The sequence below is a fragment of the Mesoplodon densirostris genome, chromosome 1 (assembly GCF_025265405.1).
Source record: "Mesoplodon densirostris isolate mMesDen1 chromosome 1, mMesDen1 primary haplotype, whole genome shotgun sequence".
Lineage (NCBI taxonomy): Eukaryota > Metazoa > Chordata > Mammalia > Artiodactyla > Ziphiidae > Mesoplodon > Mesoplodon densirostris.
In genome coordinates this window covers 115003087-115029822 of record NC_082661.1, presented here as the reverse complement: position 1 = coordinate 115029822, position 26736 = coordinate 115003087, and the positions used below count along the sequence as shown (strand labels likewise).

Genomic DNA, 26736 nt, shown 5'->3' with positions numbered 1-26736 from the left:
CTCGCTCTGAGCTGGCTGTTACAGAACACTTAGTGTTTCGGTCCCATGTCTCTGGGGGCAGGGCTGGCAGTGAGACGCAGGGCTAGCAGTTTATCTTTCGACTAGCTTGTCACCCCCAGCCCCTCCCCAGCAGGCACAATGGCCTCCTTGCCGGTCCCCAAATCAGCCCACGTGTCTGTGCCTTCCCACTCGGTCTCCTCAGCCTGGAGTGTCCTCTTCTTCATCACCACCTCACGTTCCCAGTCCCAGGCCCAGCAGCTCCCACTAATCTTCAAAAAGCAGTTCAAACACCACCTCCTCCAGGAAGCCTCTCCTGATGTCCCACTCAGGTCTGTCTCATTTCCCTGTGTCCACAGAAGCCGGGCCTTGGTCCCGCAGCAGGAGCTCATCCTGCTGTACGGGAATCACCCTCCAATGCTGCACCAACCAGCCGGGTACCAGATGGCAGCGATGATACGTCTTCATTTGTTTATCCCCAGTGCCCAGCTTGTAACTGATGTCAATAGACATTAGTAAAGAATGGATAAATGAAATGCGAAGTGTAGTCAGTAAATAAGGACCAACCCAGCAGTTTAAAAACTGTCAAAGAGCCGAGCGGGTGGAACAGTACCCTACATCATGTCATAACAGTAAACTCTATCCTGCGTAATCCACCCCGCTGCTCACCACCTATTCTTGTCTTTAAAGTCCCAAGATCATGTCTCGGATACCAGAGCAGGATGCAAGGACTTACTGAACTAACCTACAGCTTTGTCATCAAATATCTTGGGAAAGCCTCGGTTCGGGTATTTGCCCCGGAGCTGCCAGACGTCGAAGAAAGGCTTCCAGTCAATGTAGTCCACCAGCTTCTGCAGGTCATAGTCTTCAAAGACCCGAGTCCCAAGGAACGTGGGCTTCACTACAGGACAGAGTGAGAGGCGTGAATCCTGGCGCCGGCCTGGGGCTCAGTGCCGCTCATGCCTGGCGCTGCCTGCGGGAGGCCTTCCCGCTCTGTTGGCTCCCACGCTCTGCCTCCCTCCTGTCACCCGGAGGAGTTGTTTTACAAAGAGGGGAACTTGAAGTTACTGTGGAGAAGGAGTAATTCGCCAGCACATCTTAAAAAAAACTCTTCTACCCCTGCAGCTGACTGACTGCACTGCCCTTGGAAACTCTTCCCTCAACCCTCCCCACCAACACCCCCGCCCAAGAAACAAGACAGACTGGGGTTGATCTCACTTGTACAAATGAAGACGATACTAAAAGAAAGAGTGCTGGAGAAAGACACATGTAACAGGCCACTTCCATAAAGTTTAAAAACATGAATCAATAATCGATCGATGTATTGCCTACTGAACATATGCACACAATCAAAGTCTGAGGAAATGCATGGAAATGAGTCATCAAATTCAGGATCCTGCAGGGGAGGGAGGGGCTCACAGGAATTCCCACATGTATGGTTTTGTCTTTTTTAAGTGGGCAGTAGCTTATTCCTTAAGTGCCTGGTGGAGGTACACGAATGTTCAATACAGTCTTCTTTACGCCTCCTTGTGAATCTAAAAAAGATCCTAAGTGAAAAACTGGTGAAGACTTCAGAGACAGACGGTGCCACTGCGCTTCCTGGGGCACCAGTACCACCCCGCGCCACCAAGCCCCAGTTGGTTAGGCTGGGGTCCAAGGTGACCGCTCCGCTGCCCGCTTCCCAGCCCTCATGCCCTCCGTTTCCTGATCTGCAAATAAGGATCAGAGAACTTAAACTAAAGCACCACGCTCAGGTGCTCAGGAATAACACGGAAGTCTCAAGAGTGTTTTTCCCTCGTTAGACAGTAACAGTGAGAGGTGAAAGTATAGGAAAAGAAAAGTATGTGCAGCTTCTTAATTTTGCCTGGAAATCTCTACCTTTTGACATAGTTCATGGTAGCTTTTTCCCATGTGTTCCTGGTCATCTTTTTATTATACAGGACAGTCCTTTCTTTGTAAATATTCTATTATGCTGGTTTGTTTGGTAATTAAAAAGAAATTACAGCTATTCTCCTGACTGAAGTGTCCCCCTGCCTGGAAAGTCAGGGAAACGCTCTGCTTCCGGGTCACTCAAGGGTGTTAGTCTTGAGTGAGCTTGTCGGCCAGAGTTGGAGATGTGTTTGAGGTTTTACCACCAAAGACCTAGAGAGAAGAACCTTTCCTTCTCTCTTTATTGACTTCTTGCAACTACACTAAGGCTGGGTTGTCCTTAGGGGCCCTAAATGGGGGTTAAACAGCCAACTGAAAAGTGTCACCACGGCCACCTGGTGCTGCAGGCCTTCAGGGGACTATTGCCACTGAGATGTATTTTGGACTTTTGGCTTGGCTACAATGGGCTCCCCCTTGTGATATTTTTCCAATTTCATACTGAGAGGAAAAGAGAAAATAATAGTTTGGACTATATAGTGATTTATATTTTTCTAAGGTTTATATGTCTTATTTTATCCTCACATTTCCATAAAGTAACTCCTTGTTTACATATTCGAAACTGTCAAACATGGAAGCAATATGCTCAAGGTCACTTGGGATCAGAACCCAAGCCTCCCAACTCCCCATCTGCGTTCTTCTCACTAAACCGCACTGAACTCAGCAGGACTGAATCTAGAACCCAGCTCACCTATGTTTCCAATTTAATCCACTCTGCTGAGTGTGTGCAGAACACGGGGGTCATGAGCAATGAAAGTGGATTTGAGATGTTACCTTGGAAATACAGATTCAATTAATATAACCCCTGTTCACCCTGTTTCAATCTTGCATTCGTATCACATGCCTCTTTGAACCTGTCAAAACGTCTTACACATTTTATTCCTTCATGAACACCTATGCAAGGCAAGAAAAGTGGCTAGAAATCAGAAGGGGTGAAAGAAACCCCTTTCAATGAAAGAAATCAAATGAAAGAAATCAAAAGAGGGAAGCATCCAAGAGAGAATGAGAGTGAACAAAAATAGGAGAGCCTGCTTCGCTGCAATGTTTTAAGGTCTGTTCAACGTGCAGGCATTTGCAATTTCAGACATTCCACATCTGCACTTGGGCCCACCTGGGACCTAGGCCAAGGCAGTGACAGCAGCACCCAGGCAGATCTCTAGAACTGGCTTCAACCTGAAGGAGGCCCACTCAAGGCAACAGTATGGGTTTAGAAGACAGATCAGAGATAGAATGCTAGTAACCTCCCAAGTTATTACCCGAAACTCAGTTTCTTCAAGTAAAAGTGGGGATAATAGCACTTCCTGTGTCAAGGACTCAGAGCCGCTGCAGGTCAATCTCAGGACAGTGTTTAGTTCTCCATAAATGGCACCTATTGACTTTTATTTTTGATCATCACTGTCCTTCGTCATCACTACTGAACATAATTAAGAGTTTTTAGCTGCCTGTTTGATTCTGCTGCTCAGTAAATGCAAACATCTCTTCAGCGCACAGTTATCACATGCACTTTTCTCTAACCAATAGCCAAACAGACCTGGGGGAGGCTCTGACAGCCAGTCAATGTGGAAACCGCTTTCTCTAGCTTGCCTTAAGGTTAAGTATCTTCTTTCCTATGAAAAAAGGAAAAGTTATTCAGTCAGAGACTCAGTGTTTCAGCTGCTACTATGAAAGCATGCCCAAGGAAGCTAGTAAATAAGTTTTGCAAGAAAACATATGCTTTTATTCACAAAAATTCATTTCCTAGAAAGCTCTTCCTTTTCTATCCAATATGGCTTCACATCAGCACCAGAACAATAGAGAGTGAAGATGCAATGAGCATCCGTTACATTTGGATACATAAATGCAAGGCAGACCAACAGCCTTCACCGTGAGGTTAGCGTGTGATGGGGTGGCCTCCTGCCTGTACTTCACCTGAGGCTGGGATTAACTGGTGGCCACCTGAGGCTGGGATTAACTGGTGGCCACTGGCCGCCCTGAGGCCCAGAAGGCAGAACCAAGAAACAGCCAAACTAGGCAAACTAAGGAAGGGCAGGGCCAACCACAGTGCCTTGGTCCAGCTGACACCTCAGAAACTTGCTCCCATCTCGCTGTCTGTTATCCCATTTCACTTACCTGGCCACTCCTGAAATACACCCCCTGCCTCACCATACACAAGGCCCAGCAAGCAGATAACCAGGAAGAAATATCCCAACGATCTCTAAAGAGTAATCATGCCTAGTCTCCATGGATCTCCTGAAGCTAATCTACAGAGGGACAGTTCTTGAAACATTATTCTGCACAGAGAGCTTCGGGCGATCAGGCAGAGAGACTTACAATGGTCCTGCCTAATGTCTTCATTCTCTTCCATTATTTCCTCAAGCATAAGGATCTGTGGGAGTCACCTCAGTACACTCAGTCTCCGTCTCCCTGCTGCCTATGAGCTCATGCTTTATTCATTCTCATAAGTGGTAGCCAGCACAGCACCCAACACCTACTTCTTACTCAGTACATGTTTGGAGGAATAAATAAAATTAACCTTAAGATAACCCAAAATTACTGGGAACACTGAAGAACGCTGATGTGAACTAGAAAGTAGGACTTCTCTAAAATGATCCCAACCTTCCCCTCCTCCAAACAGCAAAGTCACATTAAAAACTGTAGGATCGGACTTCCCCGGTGGTCCAGTGGTTAAGAATCCGCCTTCCAATGCAGGGGATGCGGGTTCAAACCCTGGTCAGGAAACTAAGATCCCACATGCTGTGGGGCAACTAAGCCCGTGTGCCACAACTAGAGAGCCCACGCACCACAACTACCGAGCCCGTGCACCCTGGAGCCACAGGCCAAAACTAGAGAAGCCTGCATGCCACAATAAAGATCCTGCATGCTGCAACTAAGACCCGACGCAGCCAAAAAAACCCCAAAAAACAAAAAACTGTAGGATCGTTTTATTACCCAATCAAGCAGGGACCTGTTTTTGTCACTTACCTTGAGAGACTCATAATGGTCTTGTCTAATATCTTCATATTCTTCCATGATCTCCTCAAAGTACTCATCTTTTAGATTCTCATCTAACAGTTGAGAACACTGAAAATGCAAGATCAAAGTTCAATAACCATAGAGCAGCGAAAGAAGATAAAACATGAGTAATACTGGTCAGTCCTAGGGTCACCTCCTTCAGGAAGCCTTCCCATACTAACATCATTTCCTCTCCCTTCACCAGTTGTGCTAATGCATGCCTGGCTTTACAGTAAAGGGTTAACTCAGCAGGCCTGGGATGCTCCAATGTTGCACATTACAAAGAAGGGACTGGACTTTGCTCCTGGGAGATAAACTCTAAACCCTCAGAGTATCCTGCCTGATAAAGAATGTCTTTGTCTACCTGGGGCCTCGGGCCATCCCAGAAAGTTTATGCTAACAATGTGAATTATGGGGGAACTTGGCTTATGTGCTATCTAACCTCTGGAGGAGTTGAAGCCTGAGTACCCCATAAGGTACTCAGACAGGTCAGACAGGTGAGCATGCCCTGCCTATGTGACTGGCTTCCGATAAAAGCCCAAGACACTAGGGCTCAGGCGAGCGTCCCTGGTTGGCAACACTCCATACATGCTGTCACACATCATTAGTGGAAGAATTACGCTCTGTCCGTATGACTCTGAGGGGAGAGACACTTGGATGCTGGTGCCTGGCCTTTTCTAGATTCCACTCAATTTTAATCTGTATCCTTTCATGGTTATAAACCGTGATTGTGAGTATAACAGCGTTTCTGAGTTCTGTGAGTCCTAGCAAATCACTGAAACTGGGGGGTGGTCTTGGGGCCCCAAAACACACTGGTAGGTACCCCCTCTTCAGGGTTTCAAAGATACTCTGTTCACCTCTCCATCACTGCATTTACCACAGGCTTCCAGCCTCTGCCTAGGCATCTACCTCCCTGACTAGAGGACAGGCCCTGTGAGGGTAGGATTGCACCTTAACCACCTTCGTGCCCCTGGCTTCTAACGTGGGGCCTGGCACATAGAAGGTACATCCTTACAAAATGTTTGCTGATGGAATGAGGCTGATCTTCACAGTCAACCATGAGCTTGTGCTAAAATAAGGAAACTGATCATCTGAGAAAAGTGAGGCTACTCTGTAAACTGTAAAACTAGAATCAGCTAAATAGTATTTATGACTATGATTATCAAATAGGTAGAGTAGCTGCCACCAAAGCTCAAAATAAAATCACAAAGGAAGAGGAAATGGCTGCTGCTGGTCACATCAGTTCCAAAAATCACATCACTGCCCCAACCCTGCATCCTCCAGCAGGATTTTCTAACACACAAAAAGGCAGGGAAGTTCAATACCATTATCTGAAATGGAGGAAGTTCGGCTGGATGATGGCTAAAGTGACCATCAGCTTCAAATGTCTATAATTCTGTGTGAATTGTCTAAGTATCTCTAATAACAATCCAATCACCTGTGAGTTAGTATAAAGCCAAATCACTTTATTAAGAAATATAATCAGTAAAGGCCATCGTGATAAGCCTAAAAACAGGCTCCCAAATGGTATGCATACCAGAGTAATTCCCAGTCTTATGTGAACCTCACCTCAATGGAGTTCTCATTTAGGAAATCCAGCAGAGCTCATGAAAACAAGAAGGGATGTCTACTCCTGAGCTGCCCCAAAGTACATGCAATCAATGTTTTAAAACACTGTTGCGTTCTACTAGAATTTAAACTCTGAGAAAGTAACCCCCTGATTTCCAGAACTTGACAGCATCTGACACAGGAACTACTGGGTAAATGGAAGGGGTTGCTACTGTTGGCTGGTCCCTTCCACACCCCCTGTGGAGCTCCTGCTGCCAGAGCTGCGGTGACAGGCCCCTCCCTGCCCAGGCTGACTTGCTCAATGGAAACAAGTTCATGGCCAATTATATGGGCTAATCTATGTGGTCCTTCCATCACAAAACCAGAGTCCATCCTGTGTTTTCTTGCCAACCATCAGACATAGTAGAGCTTTTCTTTTCCTTTTTTTCGTTTTTCTTTCTCACGGCAAATTGCAGCACAATTTATGTTGGGAATATGCTGAAAATTTATTTTCTAATTTAAAGAGGACTGAATATTTGCACCTTGTTTTTTATTTTAAAAAAAAGAAGGAAAGAAAGTAAGGGGGCATCCATCGTCCGGTCTAAATCTCCAACTACTATGTAGTTGCCACATTTTGGAACCTTTCAAATAAATACATGAGACAGTAGCCAGAGTGTGAGCCTGTGTCATGATCACTGCAGTGAGATCAAAAGGCTCTGAACCATCAATCAATCTAAACAAATCAACCTAAACAAACTGACTCCCGAAATGTGTCACTGGCAATTACCCAAATGATTTACCATCAGACTTATGTCTGAGTAATTTCAAAAGGTGGCTGTTTCTTTGTATATGAGAAGAGCCAACTACTGTCGGCTGCCTGGCTGGACCAAACAGTAAAAGGCACAGACACCCACGCCTCATCCTCTGCTGGCTTCCAGCTGGGCCCACGGTGCTTTAGCTCTTCCATACGGTGGAGGAGTGTCCTCGGAAGAGAATCAAGGGACCAAGTCCTTCCCAGCTAAAGTCTTCCCCGACCTGTGGGGTCAGTGTTACCACTGTGCACACAAAGGGGACCAAGGGCCTGGTCTCCAAACAGGAAATGTTCACAGTCATTCATTAGCATTTGAAAACGGGAATAAGCCTTAAAGAGAGGCTTACTGGTTACTCAACCGTGGACCTGACATAACCTCTTTACGAAACACTATCCAAATATAAGATCCAAAAAATTGTTTTTAAATTGAGTTGTAGAAATGTAGTTTATTTGCACGTTAGTCTATCTCAATGGCAATTTAAATAACTGCAATTTTATGACTCCAGCCCGATTTAATTTTATCCTTCTTAATAAAGGAGACATTAAATATTAATGGAAACAAGTTTAACTAACGCCGCACAGAGTAAGAGCACCTACATTCAAATCCACACCTGTTGCTTCAGGGATGTGTGGCCTCAAGAGTTAATAATCTCTTCGTTCCTGTTTCCTCACCTCTAAAATGGGGATAATGAAAGTATCTACCTCATGAGGATTAAATAAAAAATCCATGTGAAGCACTTAGCACAGTGCTGGGTACACTATAAATATTTAATAATGTTAGCGATTATTGTATAATTTTCATATAAGTAAATTCAAAGATCTGAAAGAATTCCTTTGGAAAATGGCTCAGGAAATGTGTCGCCCTGGTCCAGGCTGCATGACAGTGCCTGGTAGTGTCACAAGTCACCAGGCCCCTCGCCTGCAAATGTGAAGGTTGGACTAGATTAGTGGTGTTTAAATTGCGCTCTTTCAATGAGAACCAGGAGTGGGATGAGGGGTGGAAGGGGCCGCTCTTCTTTGTATTCTACTGAGTTTTCAGGGGAGACATCACTTGCAAACAAGATTTCTGTGGCTAAAACAAACTTGGAAACCACTGGACCACATGGTCACTCAGATTCCCACAACCTATTATATCCCATTATTCAATGAAAATAATGAAACACATAACAAGAGAGGATGTTAGGCTTCACTGATGGAGAAAAGCAGGAAAAACCACTTAGGTAAGTTGTTTATTATATTTACCAAATTCTGTGTTTTCAACATATATCTGTAAATGCTTTTCTGCACTTGGGTAGGGTCAACTGGCCCATTCCAGATTAAACGGTTTTCTACCTGGAAATGGGTCATTTAAAAAAATTCTACATTCCTTACTACTCAGCCATAAAAAAGAACAAAATAATGCCATTTGCAGCAATATGGATGGACCTAGATATTTTCATACTGAGTGAAGTAAATCAGAAAGAGAAAGACAAATACCATATGATACCACTTATATGTGGAATCTAAAATAGGACACAAATGAACTTATCTATGAAACAAAAACAGAATCATGGACATACAGAAGAGACTGGTGGTTGCCAAGGGGGAGGGGGTTAGAAGATGTAAGCTTTTATATAGAGAATGGATAGACAACAGAGTCCTACTGTATAGCACAGAGAACTGTATTCGATATCCTATATTCAATAATGCAAAAGAGAATCAGGCACCCTGACTTCAGACTATACTACAAAGATACAGTAATCAAGACACTATGGTACTGGCACAAAAACAGAAATATAAATCAATGGAACAGGATAGAAAGCCCAGAGATAAACCCACGCACATATGGTCACCTTATCTTTGATAAAGGAGGCAAGAATATACAGTGGAGGAAAGACAGCCTCTTCAATAAGTGGTGCTGGGAAAACTGGACAGCTACATGTAAAAGTATGAAATTAGAACACTCCCTAACACCATACACAAAAATAAACTCAAAATGGATTAAAGACCTAAATGTAAGGCCAGACACTATCAAACACTTAGAGGAATACATAGGCAGAACACTGACATAAATCACAGCAAGATCCTGTTTGACCCACCTCCTAGAGAAATGGAAATAAAAACAAAAATAAACAAATGGGACCTAATGAAACTTAAAAGCTTTTGCACAGCAAAGGAAACCATAAACAAGACCAAAAGACAGCCCTCAGAATGGGAGAAAATATTTGCAAATGAAGCAACTGACAAAGGATTAATCTCCAAAATTTACAAGCAGCTCATGCAGCTCAATAACAAAAAAACAAACAACCCAATCCAAAAATGGGCAGAAGACCTAAATAGACATTTCTCCAAAGAAGATATACAGATTGCCAACAAACACATGAAAGGATGCTCAACATCATTAATCATTAGAGAAATGCAAATCAAAACTACAATGAGATATCACCTCACACCAGTCAGAATGGCCATCATCAAAAAATCTACAAACAATGAATGCTGGAGAGGGTGTGGAGAAAAGGGAACCCTCTTGCACTGTTGGTGGGAATGTAAATTGATACAGTCACTATGGAGAACAGTATGGAGTTTTCTTTAAAAACTACAAACAGAACTACCATACGACCCAGCAATCCCACTACTGGGCATATACCCTAAGAAAACCATAACTCAAAAAGAGTCATGTACCAAAATATTCATTGCAGCTCTATTTACAATAGCCAGGACATGGAAGCAACCTAAGTGTCCATCAAGAGATGAATGGATAAAGAAAATGTGGCACATATATACAGTGGAATATTACTCAAAAAAAGAAATGAAATTGAGTTATTTGTAGTGAGGTGGATGGACCTAGAGTCTGTCAAACAGAGTGAAGTAAGTCAGAAAGAGAAAAACAAATACTGTATGCTAACACATATATATGGAATCTAAGGGGAAAAAAAAGGTCATGAAGAACCTAGGGGCAAGACAGGAATAAAGACACAGACCTAGTAGAGAATGGACTTGAGGATAAGGGGAAGGGGAAGGGTAAGCTGTGACAAAGTGAGAGTGGCATGGACATATATACACTATCAAAAGTAAAATAGATAGCTAGTGAGAAGCAGCCACATAGCACAGGGAGATCAGCTTGGTGGTTTGTGACCACCTACAGGGGTGGGATAGGGAGGGAGACTCCAGAGGGAAGAGATATGGGAACATATGAATATGTATAACTGATTCACTTTGTTATAAAGCAGAAACTAACACACCATTGTAAAGCAATTATACTCCAATAAACATGTTAAAAATATACAAATAAATAAATAATGCAAAAGATTATTAAAAAGAATGTATATGCATAACTGAATCACTTTGCTGTACAGCAGAAATTAACACAAGTTGTAAAAAGAACTATACTTCAAATAAAAAAATTGATTAAAAAATTCAGCATTCCTTTCAACTCTGGCACAGAGTTAAGAAAGTGCCCATTCATGTTTCTAAATATTTGTAAAAGGCTGAAATATCTCTCTGGGTTGGTGCCAAGGTCCAAGTGTCCTGGAACCATTCCTATTACTCAGGCCAGCACTGCTGCAGCTGGCTCGGGGAGGGGTGCCAGAAAGCACAGGACATACTCACACGTCCTCCTTCCGGCAATGCACACACCCTCAGTGACCACGACACGAGCCCAAGGATATTCTTTCACATTTTTCTAGTAGAATTCAACAAAAACCAATAAAGGTTTTGGGCGATACCCTCAACTCTCAGCGCTCTGTGTTTCCCCTTCACAGCACCTCTGACTCTCAGCACTCTGTGTTGCTCATTCACAGCAGGTTTAACTCTCAGCGCTCTCTGTTGCCCCTTCTCAGCAGCTCTAAACCACAGCGCTCTGTGTTGCCCCTTCACAGCAGCTCTGTCAGGGCTCTGAGTTGCCCCTTCACAGCAGGTCTAACTCTAAGGGTTCTCTGTTGCCCTTCACAGCAGCTCTAACTCTCACCACTCTCTGTTGCCCCTTCAATGCAGCTCCAACTCTCTGCGCTCTCTGTTGCCCCTTCAAAGCAGCTCTAATTCTGTGCGCTCTCTGTAGCCCCTTTTGAGAAGCTCTGACTAAATATGAGCGCTCTCTGCTGCCCCTTCGCAGCACCGCTAACTCTCACCACTCTATTTCCCCTTCAAAGCAGCTCTGAAACTCAGCAATCTCTATTGCCCCTTCACAGCAGGTCTAATTTTCAGCGCTCTGTGTTGCCCCTTCACAGCAGCTCTAACTCTCAGCGCTCTTCTGTTGCCCCTTCAATGCAGCTCTAACTCTCAGCGCTCTCCGTTTGCCCCTTCAATGCAGCTCTAACTCTCAGCGCTCTCTGTTGCCCCTTCAATGCAGCTCTAACTCTCAGCGCTCTCTGTTGCCCCTTCAGATCAGCTCTGACCACATCTCAATGCTCTGTGTTGCCCCTTACACGCATCTCTAATTCTCAGGGCTTTCTGTTGTCCCTTCACAGCAGCTCTACCTCTCAGTGCTCTGTTGCCCCTTCAGAGCAGCTCTGACTAAATATCAGCACTTTCTGTTGCCCCTTCACAGCAGTTCTAACTCTAAGCGGTCTCAGTTGACCCTTCACAGCAGCTCTAACTCACAGCGCTGCTTTGCCCCTTCACAGCAGCTCTAATTCTCGGTGCTGTCTGTTGCCCATTCACATTAGCCCTAACTCTCAACACTCTGTGCTGCCCCTTCATAGCAGCTCTACCTATCAGCGCTCTGTGTTGCCCCTTCATAGAAGCTCTAAATCTCAGCACCCTGTGTTGCCCCTTCAATGCAGCTCTAACTCTCAGCACTCCCTGTTTCGCCTTCAAAGCATCTTCGAGTAACTCTCAGGGCTCTCTGTTGCCCCTTCACAGGAGCTCTAACTCTCACCACTCTGCTGCCCCTTCACAGCAGCTCTTAACACTCCTCGCTCCCTGTTGCCGGTTCCCAGCATCTCTAGCTCTCACCTCTCCCTGTTTACCCTTCATAGCATCTTTAACTAACTCTAAGCACTCTCTTTTGCCCCTTCACAGCAGCTCTGACTAAATCTCAGCGTTTACTGTTGCCCTTTCACAGCAGCTCTAACTTAAGCGCTCTCAGTTTCCCCTTCATAGCAGCACTAACTCTCAGTGCTCTCAGTTGCCCCTTCACAGCGGCTCTCACAAACTCTGAGCGCTCTGTGTTTCCCATTCACAGCAGCTATAACTCTCAGCGTTGTCTGTTGCCCCTTCAGAGCAGCTCTGACTAAATCTCAGCGCTTTCTGTTTCACCTTCACAGCAGCTCTAACTCTCAGCGCTCCCTGTTGCCCCTTCACAGCAGCTCTATCACTCAGCGCTTTCTGTTGCCCCTTCACAGCAGCTTTAACTCTCAACACTCCCCGTTGCCCCTTCAGAGCAGCTCTTACTCTCAGAGTTCTATGTTTCCCCTTCACGGCAGAACTAACCATCAGCGCTCTCAGTTGCCCAATCACAGGAGCTCTAACTCTCAGCGCTCTCTATTGCTCCTTCAGAGCACCTCTGACTATATCTCAGCGCTTGCTGTTGCCCCTTCACAGCAGATCTAACTCTAAGCGCTCTCAGTTGCCCCTTCACAGTAGCTCTGACTAAATCTCAGCGCTCTCTGTTGCCCCTTCAGAGCAGCCCTGACTCTCAGCCATCTGTGTTGCCCCTTCAAAACAGCTCTAACTCTCAGAGCTCTGTGTTGCCGCTTCAGAGCAGCTCTTACTCTCACAGCTCTGTTTTCCCTTCACAGCAGCACGAACTCTCAGCGCTCTCAATTGCCCATTCACAGCAGCTCTGACAAACTATCAGCATTCACTGCTGCCCCCTCACAGCAGCTCTAACACTCAGCGTTCTCTAGTCCTACTTCAGAGCACCTCTCACTAAATCTCAGCGCTCTGTGTTGCCCCTTCACAGCAGCTCTAACTCTCAGCGCTCTCTGTTGCCCCTTGAGATCACCTCTGACTAAATCTGAGAGCTTTCTGTTGCCCCTGCACAGCAGCTCTATCTTTAAGCGCTCTCAGTTTCCCCTTCACAGCAGCTCTAACTCTCAGCGCAATTTTTCCCCTTCACAGCAGCTCTAACTCTCAGCGCTCTCTATTGCCCATTCAGAGCAGCTATGATTAAATCGCAGTGCTCTCTGTTGCTCCTTCACAGCAGGTCCAACTAACTCTCAGCGCTCTGTTGCCCCTTCACAGCAGGTCTGACTAAATCTCAGTGCTCTCTGTTGCCCCTTTACAGCAGCTCTAACTCTCAACCCTCTGTGTTGCCCCTTCATAGAAGCTCTCTCAGCGCTCTGTGCTGCCCCTTCATAGCAGCTGTATATCTCAGCACTCCCTGTTGCCCATTCAGAGCAGCTCTAACACTCAACGCTCTCTGTAGCCCCTTCACAGCAGCTCTGGCTAAATCTCAGCGCTCTGTGTTGCCGCTTCACATCAGCCCTCTCAACGCTCTGTGCCGCCCCTTCATAGCAGCTCTTAACTATCAGCTCTGTGTTGCCCCTTCAGAGCAGCTCTGTCAGTGATCTGTTGCGCCTTCAGAGCAGCTATGACTAAATCTCAGCGCTCTGTGTTGCCCCTTCAATGCAGCTCTAACTCTCAGCGCTTTCTGTTGCCCTTGACAGCAGCTCTATCTCTCACCTCTCTGTTGCCCCTTCACAGCACCTATGACTAAATCTCAGCGCTCTGTGTTGCCCCTTCCCATCAACTCTAGCTCTCAGCACTGTGTTGCCCCTTCACAGCAGCTCTAAGTCTCAGCTCTCTGTAAGTCTCAGCTCTCTGTTTCGCCTTCAAAGCATCTTCGAGTAACTCAGCACTCTCTGTTGCCCCTTCAACAGGAGCTCTAACTCTCAGCGTCCTGTGTTGCCCCTTCAACGCAGTTCTAACATCAGTGCTCTGTTTCCCCTTCACAGCAGCTCCAACTCTCAGCACTCTGTTTCGCCTTCAAAGCATCTTCGAGTCACTCTACGCGCTCTCTGTTGCCCCTTCACAGCAGCTCTGACTAAATCCCAGCGCTCTCTGTTGCCCCTTCCCTGCGGGTCTAACTCTAAGGGTTCTCTATTGCCCCTTCACAGCAGCTTTAACTCTCACCACTCTGCTGCCCCTTCACAGCTGCTCTAACACTCCTAGCCCCTTATTGCCCCTTCACAAAGCCTTTAACTAACTCTAAGCGCTCTCTGTTGCCCCTTTTCAGAAGCTCTGACTAAATCTCAGCGCTCTGTGTTGCCCCTTCACAGCAGCTCTAACTCTCAGCGCTTTTTTGCCCCTTCAGAGCAGCTCTCACTAAAGCTCAGGGCTCTCTGCTGCCCCTTCATAGCAACTCTGACTAAGTCTCAGCACTCTCTGTTGCCCCTTCCCTGCGGGGCTAACTCTAAGGGCTCTCTTTTGTCCCTTAATAGCAGCTTTAACTCTCACCACTCTGCTGCCCCTTCAGAGCAGCTCTACCACTCCTCGCTCCCTGTTGCCGGTTCCCAGCAGCTCTAACTCTCACCGCTCCCTGTTGCCCCTTCAGAGCAGCTCTTACTCTCAGAGCTCTGTTTTCCCTTCACAGCAGCAGTAACTCTCAGCGCTCTCAATTCCCCCTCCAGAGCTCCTCTGACTAAATCACAGTGCTTTTGGTTGCCCCTTCACAGCAGCTCTATCTCTCAGCGCTCTTTTGTCCCTTCAGAGCAGCTCTGACTAAACCTCAGCGCTCTGTGTTGCCCCTTCACAGCAGCTATAACTCTCAGCGCTGTCTGTTGCCCCTTCAGAGCAGCTCTGAGTAAATCTCAGCGCTCTAATTTGCCCCTTCACGGCAGCTCTGACTAAATCTCAGCGCTCTCTGTTGCCCCTTCCCTGCGGGACTAACTCTAAGGGCTCTCTACTGCCCCTTCACAGCAGCTCTAACACTCCTCGCTCCCTGTTGCCGGTTCCCAGCAGCTCTAACTCTCAGCGCTCTGTGTTCCCCCTTTACACGGACTCTAACTCTCAGCGCTGTCTGTTGCCCCTTCAGAGCAGCTCTAACTCCAAGCGCTCTCAGTTGCCCCTTCACAGCAGCTCTGACTAAATCCCAGCGCTCTCTGTTGCCCCTTCCCTGCGGGTCTAACTCTAAGGGCTCTCTATTGCCTCTTCATAGCAGCTTTAACTCTCACCACTATGCTGCCCCTTCACAGCAGCTCTAACACTCTTCGCTCTCTGTTGCCCCTTCCCTGCGGGTCTAACACTAAGGGCTCTTTTGCCCCTTCACAGCAGCTTTAACTCTCACTACTCTGCTGCCCCTTCACGGCAGCTCTAACTCTCAGCACTCTGTTGCCTCTTCACAGAAGCTCTAACTCTCAGCCTTCTGTGTTGCCCGTCAACACAGCTCTAACATCAGCGCTCTCTGTTGCCCCTTCACAGCACCTCTAACTCTCACCACTATCTGTTTCTGTTTCCCTTCCACAGCAGCTTTGACTAACTTCAGTGATCTGTGTTGCCCCTTCACAGCAGCTCTAACTGTAAGCGCTTTTTTGCCCCTTCACAGCAGCTCTGACTAAATCTCAGCGCTCTGTGTTGCCCCTTCACATCAGCCCTAACTCTCAACGCTCTGTGCCAACCCTTCATAGCAGCTCTAACTATCAGCTCTGTGTTGCCCCTTCAGAGCAGCTCTAACTCTCAGCGCTTTCTGTTGCCCTTGACAGCAGCTCTATCTCTCAGCGCTCTGTTGCCCCTTCAGAGCACCTATGACTAAATCTCAGCGCTCTGTGTTGCCCCTTCCCATCAACTCTAGCTCTCAGCACTCTGTTGCCTCTTCACAGAAGCTCTAACTCTCAGCCTTCTGTGTTACCCCTTCAACGCAGGTCTAACATCAGCGCTCTCTGTTGCCCCTTCACAGCACTTCTAACTCTCAGCCCTGTCTGTTTCCCCTTCACAGCTGCTCTAACATTCCTAGCCCCTTATTGCACCTTCACAAAATCTTTAACTAACTCTAAGCGCTCTCTGTTGCCCCTTTTCAGAAGCTCTGACTAAATCTCAGCGCTCTGTGTTGCCCCTTCACAGCAGCTCTAACTCTCAGCGCTTTTTTGCCCCTTCAGAGCAGCTCTGATTAAATCTCAGCCGTCTGTGTTGTCCCTTCATGGCAGCTCTACCTCTCAAGGCTCTGCTGCCCCTTCAGAGCAGCTCTGACTAAATCTCAGCGCTTTCTGTTGCCCCTTCACAGCAGCTCTAACTGTCACCGCTCCCTGTAGCCCCTTCAGAGCAGCTCTTACTCTCAGCGCTCTGTTGCCCCTTCAATGCAGCTCTAACTTTCAGCGCTGTTTCCGCTTCACAGCAGCTCTAACTCTCAGCGCTCTGTTGCCCCTTCAATGCAGCTCTAACTTTCAGCGATCTCTGTTGCCCCTTCACAGCAGCTCTCTCAGCGCTCTTTTGCCCCTTCAGAGCAGCTCTGACTAAATCTCAGCGCTCTCTGTTGCCCTTCACATCAGCTCTAACTCTCAACGCAGTGTTGCCCCTTCAATGTAGCTCTAACTCTCAGCGATTTGTGTTGCCCCCTCACAGCACCCCTGACTCTCAGCCATCTGTGTTGCCCCTTCACATTAGCCCTAACTCTCAGCGCTCTCAGTTGCCCCTTCACAGCACCTGTGACTAACTCTCCGCACTCTCTGTTGCCCCTTCACAGCAGGTCTGACGAAATCTCAACGCTTGCTGTTGCCCCTTCACAGCAGCTCTAACTCTAAGTGCTCTCAGTTGCCCCTTCACATTAGTCCTAACTCTCAACGCTCTGTGTTGCCCCTTCAATGCAACTCTAAATCTCAGCGCTGTGTGGCGTCTTCAGAGAAGCTCTGAATAAATCTCAGCGCTCTGCGTTGCCCCTTCAATGCAGCTCTACCTCTCAGCACTTTCTGTTGCCCTTGACAGCAGCTCTATCTCTCAGCGCTCTGTTGCCCCTTCAGAGCACCTATGACTAAATCTCAGCGCTCTGTGTTGCCCCTTCCCATCAACTCTAGCTCTCAGCACTGTGTTGCCCCTTCACAGCAGCTCTAAGTCTCAGCTCTCTCTGTTTCGCCTTCAAAGCATGTTCGAGTAACTCTCAGCGCTCTCTGTTGCCCCTTCACAGGAGCTCTAACTCTCAGCGTTCTGTGTTGCCCCTTCAACGCAGTTCTAACATCAGCGCTCTGTTTCCACTTCACAGCAGCTCTAACTCTCAGCACTCTCTGTTTCGCCTTCAAAGCATCTTCGAGTAACTCAGCGCTCTCTGTTGCCCCTTCAACAGAAGCTCTCACTCTCAGCGCTCTCTATTGCCCCTTCACAGGACCTCTAACTCTCAGCGTTCTGTGTTGCCCCTTCAACACAGTTCTAACATCAGCGCTCTGTTTCCCCTTCACAGCAGCTCTAACTCTCAGCCCTGTCTGCTGCCCCTTCAGAGCAGCTCTGACTAAATCCCAGCGCTCTCTGTTGCCCCTTCCCTGCGGGTCTAACTCTAAGGGCTCTCTGTTGCCCCTTCACAGCAGCTTTAACTCTCACCACTCTGCTGCCCCTTCACAGCTGCTCTAACACTCCTAGCCCCTTATTGCACCTTCACAAAATCTTTAACTAACTCTAAGCGCTCTCTGTTGCCCCTTTTCAGAAGCTCTGACTAAATCTCAGCGCTCTGTGTTGCCCCTTCACAGCAGCTCTAACTCTCAGCGCTTTTTTGCCCCTTCAGAGCAGGTCTGACTAACTCTCAGCGCTTTCTGTTGCCCCTTCACAGCAGCTCTAACTGTCACCGCTCCCTGTAGCCCCTTCAGAGCAGCTCTTACTCTCAGTGCTCTCTGTTTCCGCTTCACAGCAGCTCTAACTCTCAGCGATCTCTGTTGCCCCTTCAATGCAGCTCTAACTCTCAGCGATTTGTGTTGCCCCCTCACAGCACCCCTGACTCTCAGCCATCTGTGTTGCCCCTTCAAAGCAGCTCTAACTCTCAGAGCTCTGTGTTGCCCCTTCACATTAGCCCTAACTCTTAGCGCTGTCTGTTGCCCCTTCAGAGCAGCTATGACTAAATCTCAGCGCTCTGTGTTGCCCCTTTAATGCAGCTCTAACTCTCAGCGCTCTCAGTTGCCCCTTCACAGCAGCTGTGACTAACTCTCAACGCTTGTTGTTGCCCCTTCACAGCAGCTCTAACTCTAAGTGCTCTCAGTTGCCCCTTCACATCAGTCCTAACTCTCAACGCTCTGTGCCGCCGCTTCATAGCAGCTCTACCTATCAGCTCTGTGTTGCCCCTTCAATGCAGCTCTACCTCTCAGCGCTTTCTGTTGCCCTTGACAGCAGCTCTATCTCTCAGCGCTGTTGCCCCTTCAGAGCACCTATGACTAAATTTCAGCGCTCTGTGTTGCCCCTTCCCATCAACTCTAGCTCTCAGCACTGTGTTGCCCCTTCACAGCAGCTCTAAGTCTCAGCTCTCTCTGTTTCGCCTTCAAAGCATCTTCGAGTAACTCTCAGCGCTCTCTGTTGCCCCTTCAACAGGAGCTCTCACTCTCAGCGCTCTCTATTGCCCCTTCACAGGACCTCTAACTCTCAGCGTTCTGTGTTGCCCCTTCAACGCAGTTCTAACATCAGCGCTCTGTTTCCCCTTCACAGCAGCTCTAACTCTCAGCACTCTCTGTTTCGCCTTCAAAGCATCTTCGAGTAACTCTGCACGCTCTCTGTTGCCCCTTCACAGCAGCTCTGACTAAATCTCAGCGCTCTCTGTTGCCCCTTCCCTGCGGGTCTAACTCTAAGGGCTCTCTATTGCCCCTTCACAGCAGCTTTAACTCTCACCACTCTGCTGCCCCTTCACAGCTGCTCTAACACTCCTAGCCCCTTATTGCCCCTTCACAAAACCTTTAACTAACTCTAAGCGCTTTCTGTTGCCCCTTTTCAGAAGCTCTGACTAAATCTCAGCGCTCTGTGTTGCCCCTTCACAGCAGCTCTAACTCTCAGCGCTTTTTTGCCCCTTCAGAGCAGCTCTGATTAAATCTCAGCGCTCTGTGTTGTCCCTTCACGGCAGTTCTACCTCTCAAGGCTCTGCTGCCCCTTCAGAGCAGCTCTGACTAAATCTCAGCGCTTTCTGTTGCCCCTTCACAGCAGCTCTAACTGTCACCGCTCCCTGTAGCCCCTTCAGAGCAGCTCTTACTCTCAGCGCTCTGTTGCCCCTTCAATGCAGCTCTAACTTTCAGCGATCTCTGTTGCCCCTTCACAGCAGCTCTCTCAGCGCTCTTTTGCCCCTTCAGAGCAGCTCTGACTAAATCTCAGCGCTCTCTGTTGCCCTTCACATCAGCTCTAACTCTCAACGCAGTGTTGCCCCTTCAATGCAGCTCTAACTCTCAGCGATTTGTGTTGCCCCCTCACAGCACCCCTGACTCTCAGCCATCTGTGTTGCCCCTTCAAAGCAGCTCTAACTCTCAGAGCTCTGTGTTGCCCCTTCACATTAGCCCTAACTCTTAGCGCTGTCTGTTGTCCCTTCACAGCACCTGTGACTAAATCTCAGCGCTCTGTGTTGCCCCTTTAATGCAGCTCTAACTCTCAGCGCTCTCAGTTGCCCCTTCACAGCACCTGTGACTAACTCTCCACGCTCTCTGTTGCCCCTTCACAGCAGGTCTGACGAAATCTCAACGCTTGCTGTTGCCCCTTCACAGCAGCTCTAATTCTAAGTGCTCTCTGTTGCCCCTTCACATTAGTCCTAACTCTCAACGCTCTGTGTTGCCCCTTCCATGCAACTCTAACTCTCAGCGCTGTGTGGCGTCTTCAGCGAAGCTCTGACTAAATCTCAGCGCTCTGTGTTGCCCCTTCCCTTCAGCTCTAGCTCTCAGCGCTGTTTTTGCCCTTCAGAGCAGCTCTGACTAAATTTCCGCGCTCTCTGTTGCCCCTTCACAGCAGCTCTAACTCTCAGCGCTCTGTGTTGCCCCTTTACAGGGACTCTAACTCTCAGCTCTGTCTGTTGCCCCTTCAGAGCAGCTCTAACTCCAAGCGCTCTCAGTTGCCCCTTCACAGCAGCTCTGACTAAATCCCAGCGCTCTCTGTTGCCCCTTCCCTGCGGGTCTAACTCTAAGGGCTCTCTATTGCCCCTTCATAGCAGCTTTAACTCTCACCACTATGCTGCCCCTTCACAGCAGCTCTAACACTCCTCGCTCCCGGTTGCCGGTTCCCAGCAGCTCTAACTCTCACTGCTACCTGTTTCCCCTTCACAGCAGCTCTAACTCTCACCTCTCTATTGCCTCTTCACAGAAGCTCTCTCAGCGTTCTGTGTTGCCCCTTCAACACAGCTCCAACATCAGCGCTCTGTGTTGCCCCTTCACAGCAGCTCTAACTCCAAGCGCTCTCAGTTGCCTCTTCCCAGCAGCTCTGACTAAATCTCAGCACTCTCTGTTGCCCCTTCGAAGCAACACTAACTCTCAGCGCTCTCTCTTTCCCCTTCATAGCAGCTCTAACACTCAGCCCTCCCTGTTGCCCCTTTTCAGCAGCTCTGACTAAATCTCAGCGCTCTCTCTTGCCCCGTCAACGCAGCTCTACCTCACAGCCCTCTCTGTTGCCCCTTCACAGCAGCTCTATCTCTCAGCTCATTTTTGTCCCTTCAGAGCAGCTTTTACTCTCAACACTCTGCTGCCCCTTCACCGCAGTTCTAACACTCCTCGCTCCTTGTTGCCGGGTCCCAGCAGCTCTAACTCTCGTGGCTCCCTGTTGCCCCTTCACAGCAGCTCTGACTAAATCTCAGTGCTTTCTGTTGCCCCTTCACAGCAGCTCTGGCTAAATCTCAGTGCTTTCTGTTGCCCCTTCACAGCAGCTCTGTCTCTCAGCGCTCTGTGTTGCCCCTTCACAGCAGCTCTAATCTCAGCGCTCCCTGTTTTCCTTTCACAGCAGCTCTGAAACAACGCGAGGCCCACACTTACCACCACCACGCTCTTAGATGCATCCAGGACGTGGATCACAGGCGCGCTGTATCTTGGGGCTATTTTAACTGCTGTGTGGGTTCTGCAAAGAGGCGTCAGGGAGAAAAACACATCCGTCAGGGCTGACAGTTCCTACACAAGTCTTGTTCAGAACCATTAGAGATAATTTGATTCTACAGTGCTTTCCAGAGAAAGATTTCAAGGTACTTATAAATATTGAACTCCAAATTTCCCTTGGAAAATGAGATTGACTTTCTCCCCACCCTAAGAGGGGGAAGCCAAGGGGTAAAGGCATGGATTTTTGGCCCAGACTACAAAGAAGCCTAGGAGAAAATGAGACGGATGGTGTTCTCAGCTCTCTGTACTAGCAGCCTGTCTGAAGTAAGGGAGCCAACCGGCCTGGGCACAGCACTTTATTGTCATAAAGGTCAAGTGGAGTTTCTTCCTGCAGACGAGCTGGGCCACCAGCCAGGACCCCTGGAGAACCAGACACTGGCAAGGGCCACGGGTCACCACTCCCCAGCTGCTGCTCCCTGTCCCTGGGAGACACCAACACCTCTCCACCCCAAGCCCACCTTGTACTTGTAGGAAGGAACCTCGGACCGTAAATAAATTCAACACAAAGTAACACAGAGAGGCCAAAGCAACAATATCTTATCCTAACACTGGCTCAGCCCCAAATCCCTTTTGCCAAACCTGAAAATGTCAGTTCTGAGGAAGAAACACCCTTTAATCCTTAAAATTACCTAATTTTACCACAAAATTGCCCTCTGATTGCTGAATGTTTATAGCAATACCATAGGCTACACATCTGCTATTTCATTACGGAACATAACATATTAAAGTGAGAACTGAAAATGTATACACCCTCCGCTACTGTAGTTAAACCAGGACCCTGAAGCTGGGACAGAAGTGTGGACTTTGCCACAATTCCACATAAAAGGGTGACAACAGTAGTTTCCACAAGATGGGCAGTGTTCCCAGTCTTTTCTCCTCCTTCCTTCCCCCTTAAAGTAGCAGCAGCTTTCCCCAAGTCAGATCCTTTCATATTCTTTCCCCTCAACTAAAATGTATTTTCATTTGGAAAGATGTCCAGAATATGCTACTTTATGAGGAAAAACCAAAGTAGCAAAACAGTATGTTTAATACAATTTTATTTAAAAAAGAAACAAAACAGGGCTTCCCTGGTGGCACAGTGGTGAAGAATCTGCCTGCCAATGCAGGGGACACAGATTCGAGCCCCGGTCCGGGAAGATTCCACATGCTGCGGAGCAACTAAGCCCGTGCGCCACAACTACTGAGCCCACGTGCCACAACTACTGAAGCCCGCACACCAAGAGCCCGTGCTCCGCAACAAGAGAAGCCACCGCAGTGAGAAGCCCATGCAACACAACGAAGAGTAGCCCCCGCTCGCCACAAGTAGAGAAAGACTGCACGCAGCAACGAAGACCCAATGCAGCCAAAAATAAACAAAACAAAACACTACCACCCTCAACCTGCCCCAACCAACCAACTTGTATATAAGTGTCTGTATATTTAGAAAACACAGAGAGACAGACATCAAAGAGTCAGCACTGGTTATACGGAGGTTAGAACTGGGAATGAAAGTGGGAAGGGAGAGACTAAATTTTACTTTCCATTCCTCTGAATTGTTTGACATGTTCTAATAAGTGTGGATTACTGAGGTAATTTTTAAAAACCAAGAGAATATTAAAGGTGCATTATTTGTGTGAGTGTGTTTTTAAGAGGCTTCTAAGGGAAGGCTCTAAAGACTTATTCATAACGAGACAGACAAGACCTCTAACATTTCACCTGTCCCCTTTCTAAGCATATTTCTGTGCATAAACAGGAAGCAAAGGACTAAAGCCATAATCCACCAGAACTGGGCTGTGAGATGGAAGTTGAGGCCTAGGCCAGTTAGCGCAGGAGATGCCTTCTGGACTGGGAGGCCCACCAGCAGGGGGAGCAGCATCTCGGCCCTGGAGCAGCCTAACAAACACCACTGCCTCCTCAGGACCCGTTTTGTGCCTACTGTGTGCTTGGGGACCGAAGATTCTGAAGATATCTTGGGTAGTCTATGAGGGGGTGAAGATTTTCAAACAGTAGGAAAAGTTATAAAGAAGTTGCTTCCAGTTTCAAAACACAAGTAAGACTCTGTATGCATCCTCTTCCTCAGATGCTTCCTTAGCAACTTGAGACACACAAATATACCTCAGTCTTTCTTCTGCATGAAGTTCCCCCAGGAAACAATGTTTTAAGCCTGATGTAACTTCAGTGACATTTCTTTTAAAGACACCCAGTAAAATTTAAAATGTTTAAATTAATATAATTGATATTTAGTAAGTATCCAAGGGTTCTCAGTGTAATTCTGGCCATTCTCTCTTTGATGATCTTCTGGAAAAGGGAACTGAGAAGAAATGGATGGATTTCATGATTTAGAAAGACAAAACAAAACCAATCAAAGTGCTCCTTTCCAACGCAAACACTGCCCAAGCTGGATGAGCACAGGTATGAAATTTGAGCTTGCCCAGCTATCAAAGAGTGCTTCTGGGGACTTCCCTGGCAGTCCAGTGGTTAAGACTCCATGCTTCCACTGCAGAGGGTGAGGGTTCCACCCCTGGTCGGGGAACTAAGATCCCCCATGCCGCACAGTACAGCCAAAATAAACAAACAAACAAAATACCACATCATTACTTAAAAAAAAAAAGAGTGCTTCCAGTTTGACACTGATTCCACTTTTTTCTAAGCTTCCGTTTACATGAACTTCTCCAGCTGAAAGATTTCTTTCTGAAAAGATGCAAAACAGTGGAATCTCTCCTCCCTTTCCTACGTACCTAGGGCAAAGGGCTAAACGCTGAGGCTGAATTTCAAATCCATCTCTGCTAAGTCACTAGTCAACATTTAGGATTTAATTAGTCACCTCCCACACTTGCCAAATAGGCATGATCATGTTAGCCTTAGAAGATCTTTTTTAACACTCTGAAAAAGAACAAGCACTCCAAGCACTTATTTCATGTCATACCCTATCTCAGAACTAGTGTTTTACATAAATGCAGCATAACCAAAACTTACAATTTGATGAGAAAAAATGAGAGAAAATGGGAAATAAGGATGGGAAAATTAAGATGGAATCAGGAGGGTTTCCCTGGTGGCGCAGTGGTTAAGAATCCGCCTGCCAATGCAGGGAACACGGGCTCGAGCCCTGGTCTGGGAAGATCCCACATGCCACAGAGCAACTAAGCCCTCGCGCCACAACTACTGAGCCTGTGCTCTAGAGCCCACAAGTCACAACTACTGAAGCCCGCGAGCCACAACTACTGAAGCCCGCACGCCTAGAGCCTGTGCTCCACAACAAGAGAAACCACTGCAATGAGAAGCCCACGCACTGCAATGAAGAGTAGCCCCCGCTCGCTGCAACTAGAGAAAGCCCGCACGCAGCAACAAAGACCCAACGCAGCCAAAAATAATAAATAAATTCAATAAATAAATTTATAAAAAAAGGAAAGATGGAATCAGGAGTGAGATTAGCATGTAAAATTCATTCCTTGAAATCTTATACAGAGGAAAATATTATCAGTTATGTAATTCAGCACCTTACTTCATAGCAGTTAAAAAAAACCCAGAAAACTCAGAAAATTACCTCCAGCTTTGAGCAATGTGACTTCCTGTTGAATTCTCCAAGTTTAAACTACACAAAAGATAATTGAAAAAGACATTTTGCAGTTATTGGCTTTAAACCAGTTAAAAATTGAGAGCTAACTGCCAGACTTGTGCCCTTGAGAAGTTCTGTAGCTAAAAGGGCCAGTTTCCATTAAAGTCATTTCTAGTTTGTGATACAAAACCATCTGTATTACAGACAGGAGAATATTCAGTTTTCTAGTCTCTTATAGCTACAGGTTAAAAAGGGCCATTCCAAGCAGATTTCTACCCACATATGACCCCAAGTCTGTAGAACCCTTTCAGCCTCTCCAAGGATCCATCCTCAAGCCTCATTTCGTGTCTTGGGGGTACAGTTCTAATTCTCTCATGCTGCCTACCTCAGGCCCCTGAGGTTTGGAAAAGCCATGATGTTATTCCCCTCACAGATCTGCTTTCATGAGAATTTGGAAGTCCTGAGCCTCCATTTGCTCAAAAACAGCAAAGGAAAGAACTGGGCCTCTGCTGAGCCCTCCATAGGTCTGTAGGAGGTGACGATAAGGGTTCTCAGATGACTTCTAAGACATTCAAACTCCCGAATGCTTTCTAGCAAAGCTGACTCTCCTAAGGTAGAAGCCTTCTTACACAGGTGCGAAAAGCACTAACCAGGGCTTCCCTGGTGGCACAGTGGTTGAGAGTCCGCCTGCCGATGCAGGGGACACGGGTTCATGCCCCGGTCCGGGAGGATCCCACATGCCACGGAGCGGCTAGGCCGTTGAGCCTGCGCATCCGGAGCCTGTGCTCCGCAACGGGAGAGGCCACAGCAGTGAGAGGCCCACGTACCGCAAAAAAAAAAAAAAAAAAAAAGAGAGAGAGAGAGAAAAGGAAAGCACTAACCATAAAGAGATCGATAAGTCAGACTTCATGAAAATGAAGAACTTTTGTTACCCAAAATACCACTAAGACAGCAAAAGGTAAGCCATATTGGAAGACTCTATTTGCAATATATATTTATGATAAAGAGTCTTGTCTCCGGGCTTCCCTGGTGGCGCAGTGGTTGGGAGTCTGCCTGCCGGTGCGGGGGACGTGGGTTCGGGCCCTGGTCTGGGGGGGTCCCGCATGCCGTGGAGCGGCTGGGCCCGTGGGCCACAATTACTGAGCCTGCGCGTCTGGAGCCTGTGCTCCGCAGCGGGAGAGGCCGCGATAGTGAGAGGCCCATGCACCGCGATGAAGAGTGGCCCCCGCTTGCCACAAGTAGAGAAAGCCCTCGCACAGAAACAGAGACCCAACACAGCCATAAATAAATAAATAAAATTTAAAAAAAAAAAGAGTGGTCTTGAAAATGCAGTAAAAAATGATTAGCTTTAAAAAAAAAAGTCTTGTCTCCAATATAAATAAAGAATGCATACAAATCAGTAAAAGAAAAAAAGGCAGAATACCTAATTTTAAAAAAAAGATTTAAAAAGCATATCCAAGTGGTCAGTATACACATGAAAAGGTACTCAACATCATTAGTCAGTAGAGAAATACAAATGAAGACCTTAGCAAGATATTGTTACACACACACAAAAATGGATAAAACTGAAAAGGGTGTGGAATAATTGGAAATCTCATAATTGCCAGTGAGAGTATAAATTAATACAATCACTTTGGAAAAAATATCTAATGCCGATGACCATATGCATATTCTGTGAGCCAGCAAGTCTGCTTCAGGGCAGAAATACATACATAGCAGCATTCTGTGTAACAGCCCCAAACTGGAAAAACCCAAATGTCCACCAACACTAGCATGGATAAATAAGCCAGAGGGCATAATACAATGCAATATTATACCACAATGGGAAAAAAAACAAAAACAAAAACACTACTGTAATAATGAGTTTAGGCCTTAAAGACATAATGTTGAGCGGGACACAGAAGAATGAATACATACAGTAGGATTCCACTTACACAAAGTTTAAATGCAGACAAAACCAAACTGTGGTGACAGAAGATAGAATGACTAGG

The 26736-nt window shown here is 47.1% G+C and overlaps 1 protein-coding gene across 4 annotated transcripts in view; it reads right to left on the bottom strand.

Moving 5' to 3' along the window:
* The window catches only part of MTR (5-methyltetrahydrofolate-homocysteine methyltransferase), a 118496-nt gene that overhangs the window by 6582 nt on the left and 85178 nt on the right, over positions 1 to 26736 (bottom strand). For 3 of the 4 annotated variants that reach the window (XM_060108280.1, XM_060108290.1, XM_060108299.1), the window contains exons 25-28: positions 21094 to 21175; positions 4885 to 4983; positions 3455 to 3530; positions 743 to 898 (exon numbers count right to left, since the gene is read on the bottom strand). In XM_060108280.1, the coding sequence (XP_059964263.1) occupies positions 743 to 898; positions 3455 to 3530; positions 4885 to 4983; positions 21094 to 21175 (413 nt within the window). The remainder of the gene's footprint in view (positions 1 to 742; positions 899 to 3454; positions 3531 to 4884; positions 4984 to 21093; positions 21176 to 26736) is intronic. The other variant, XM_060108307.1, reaches the window with a different exon arrangement.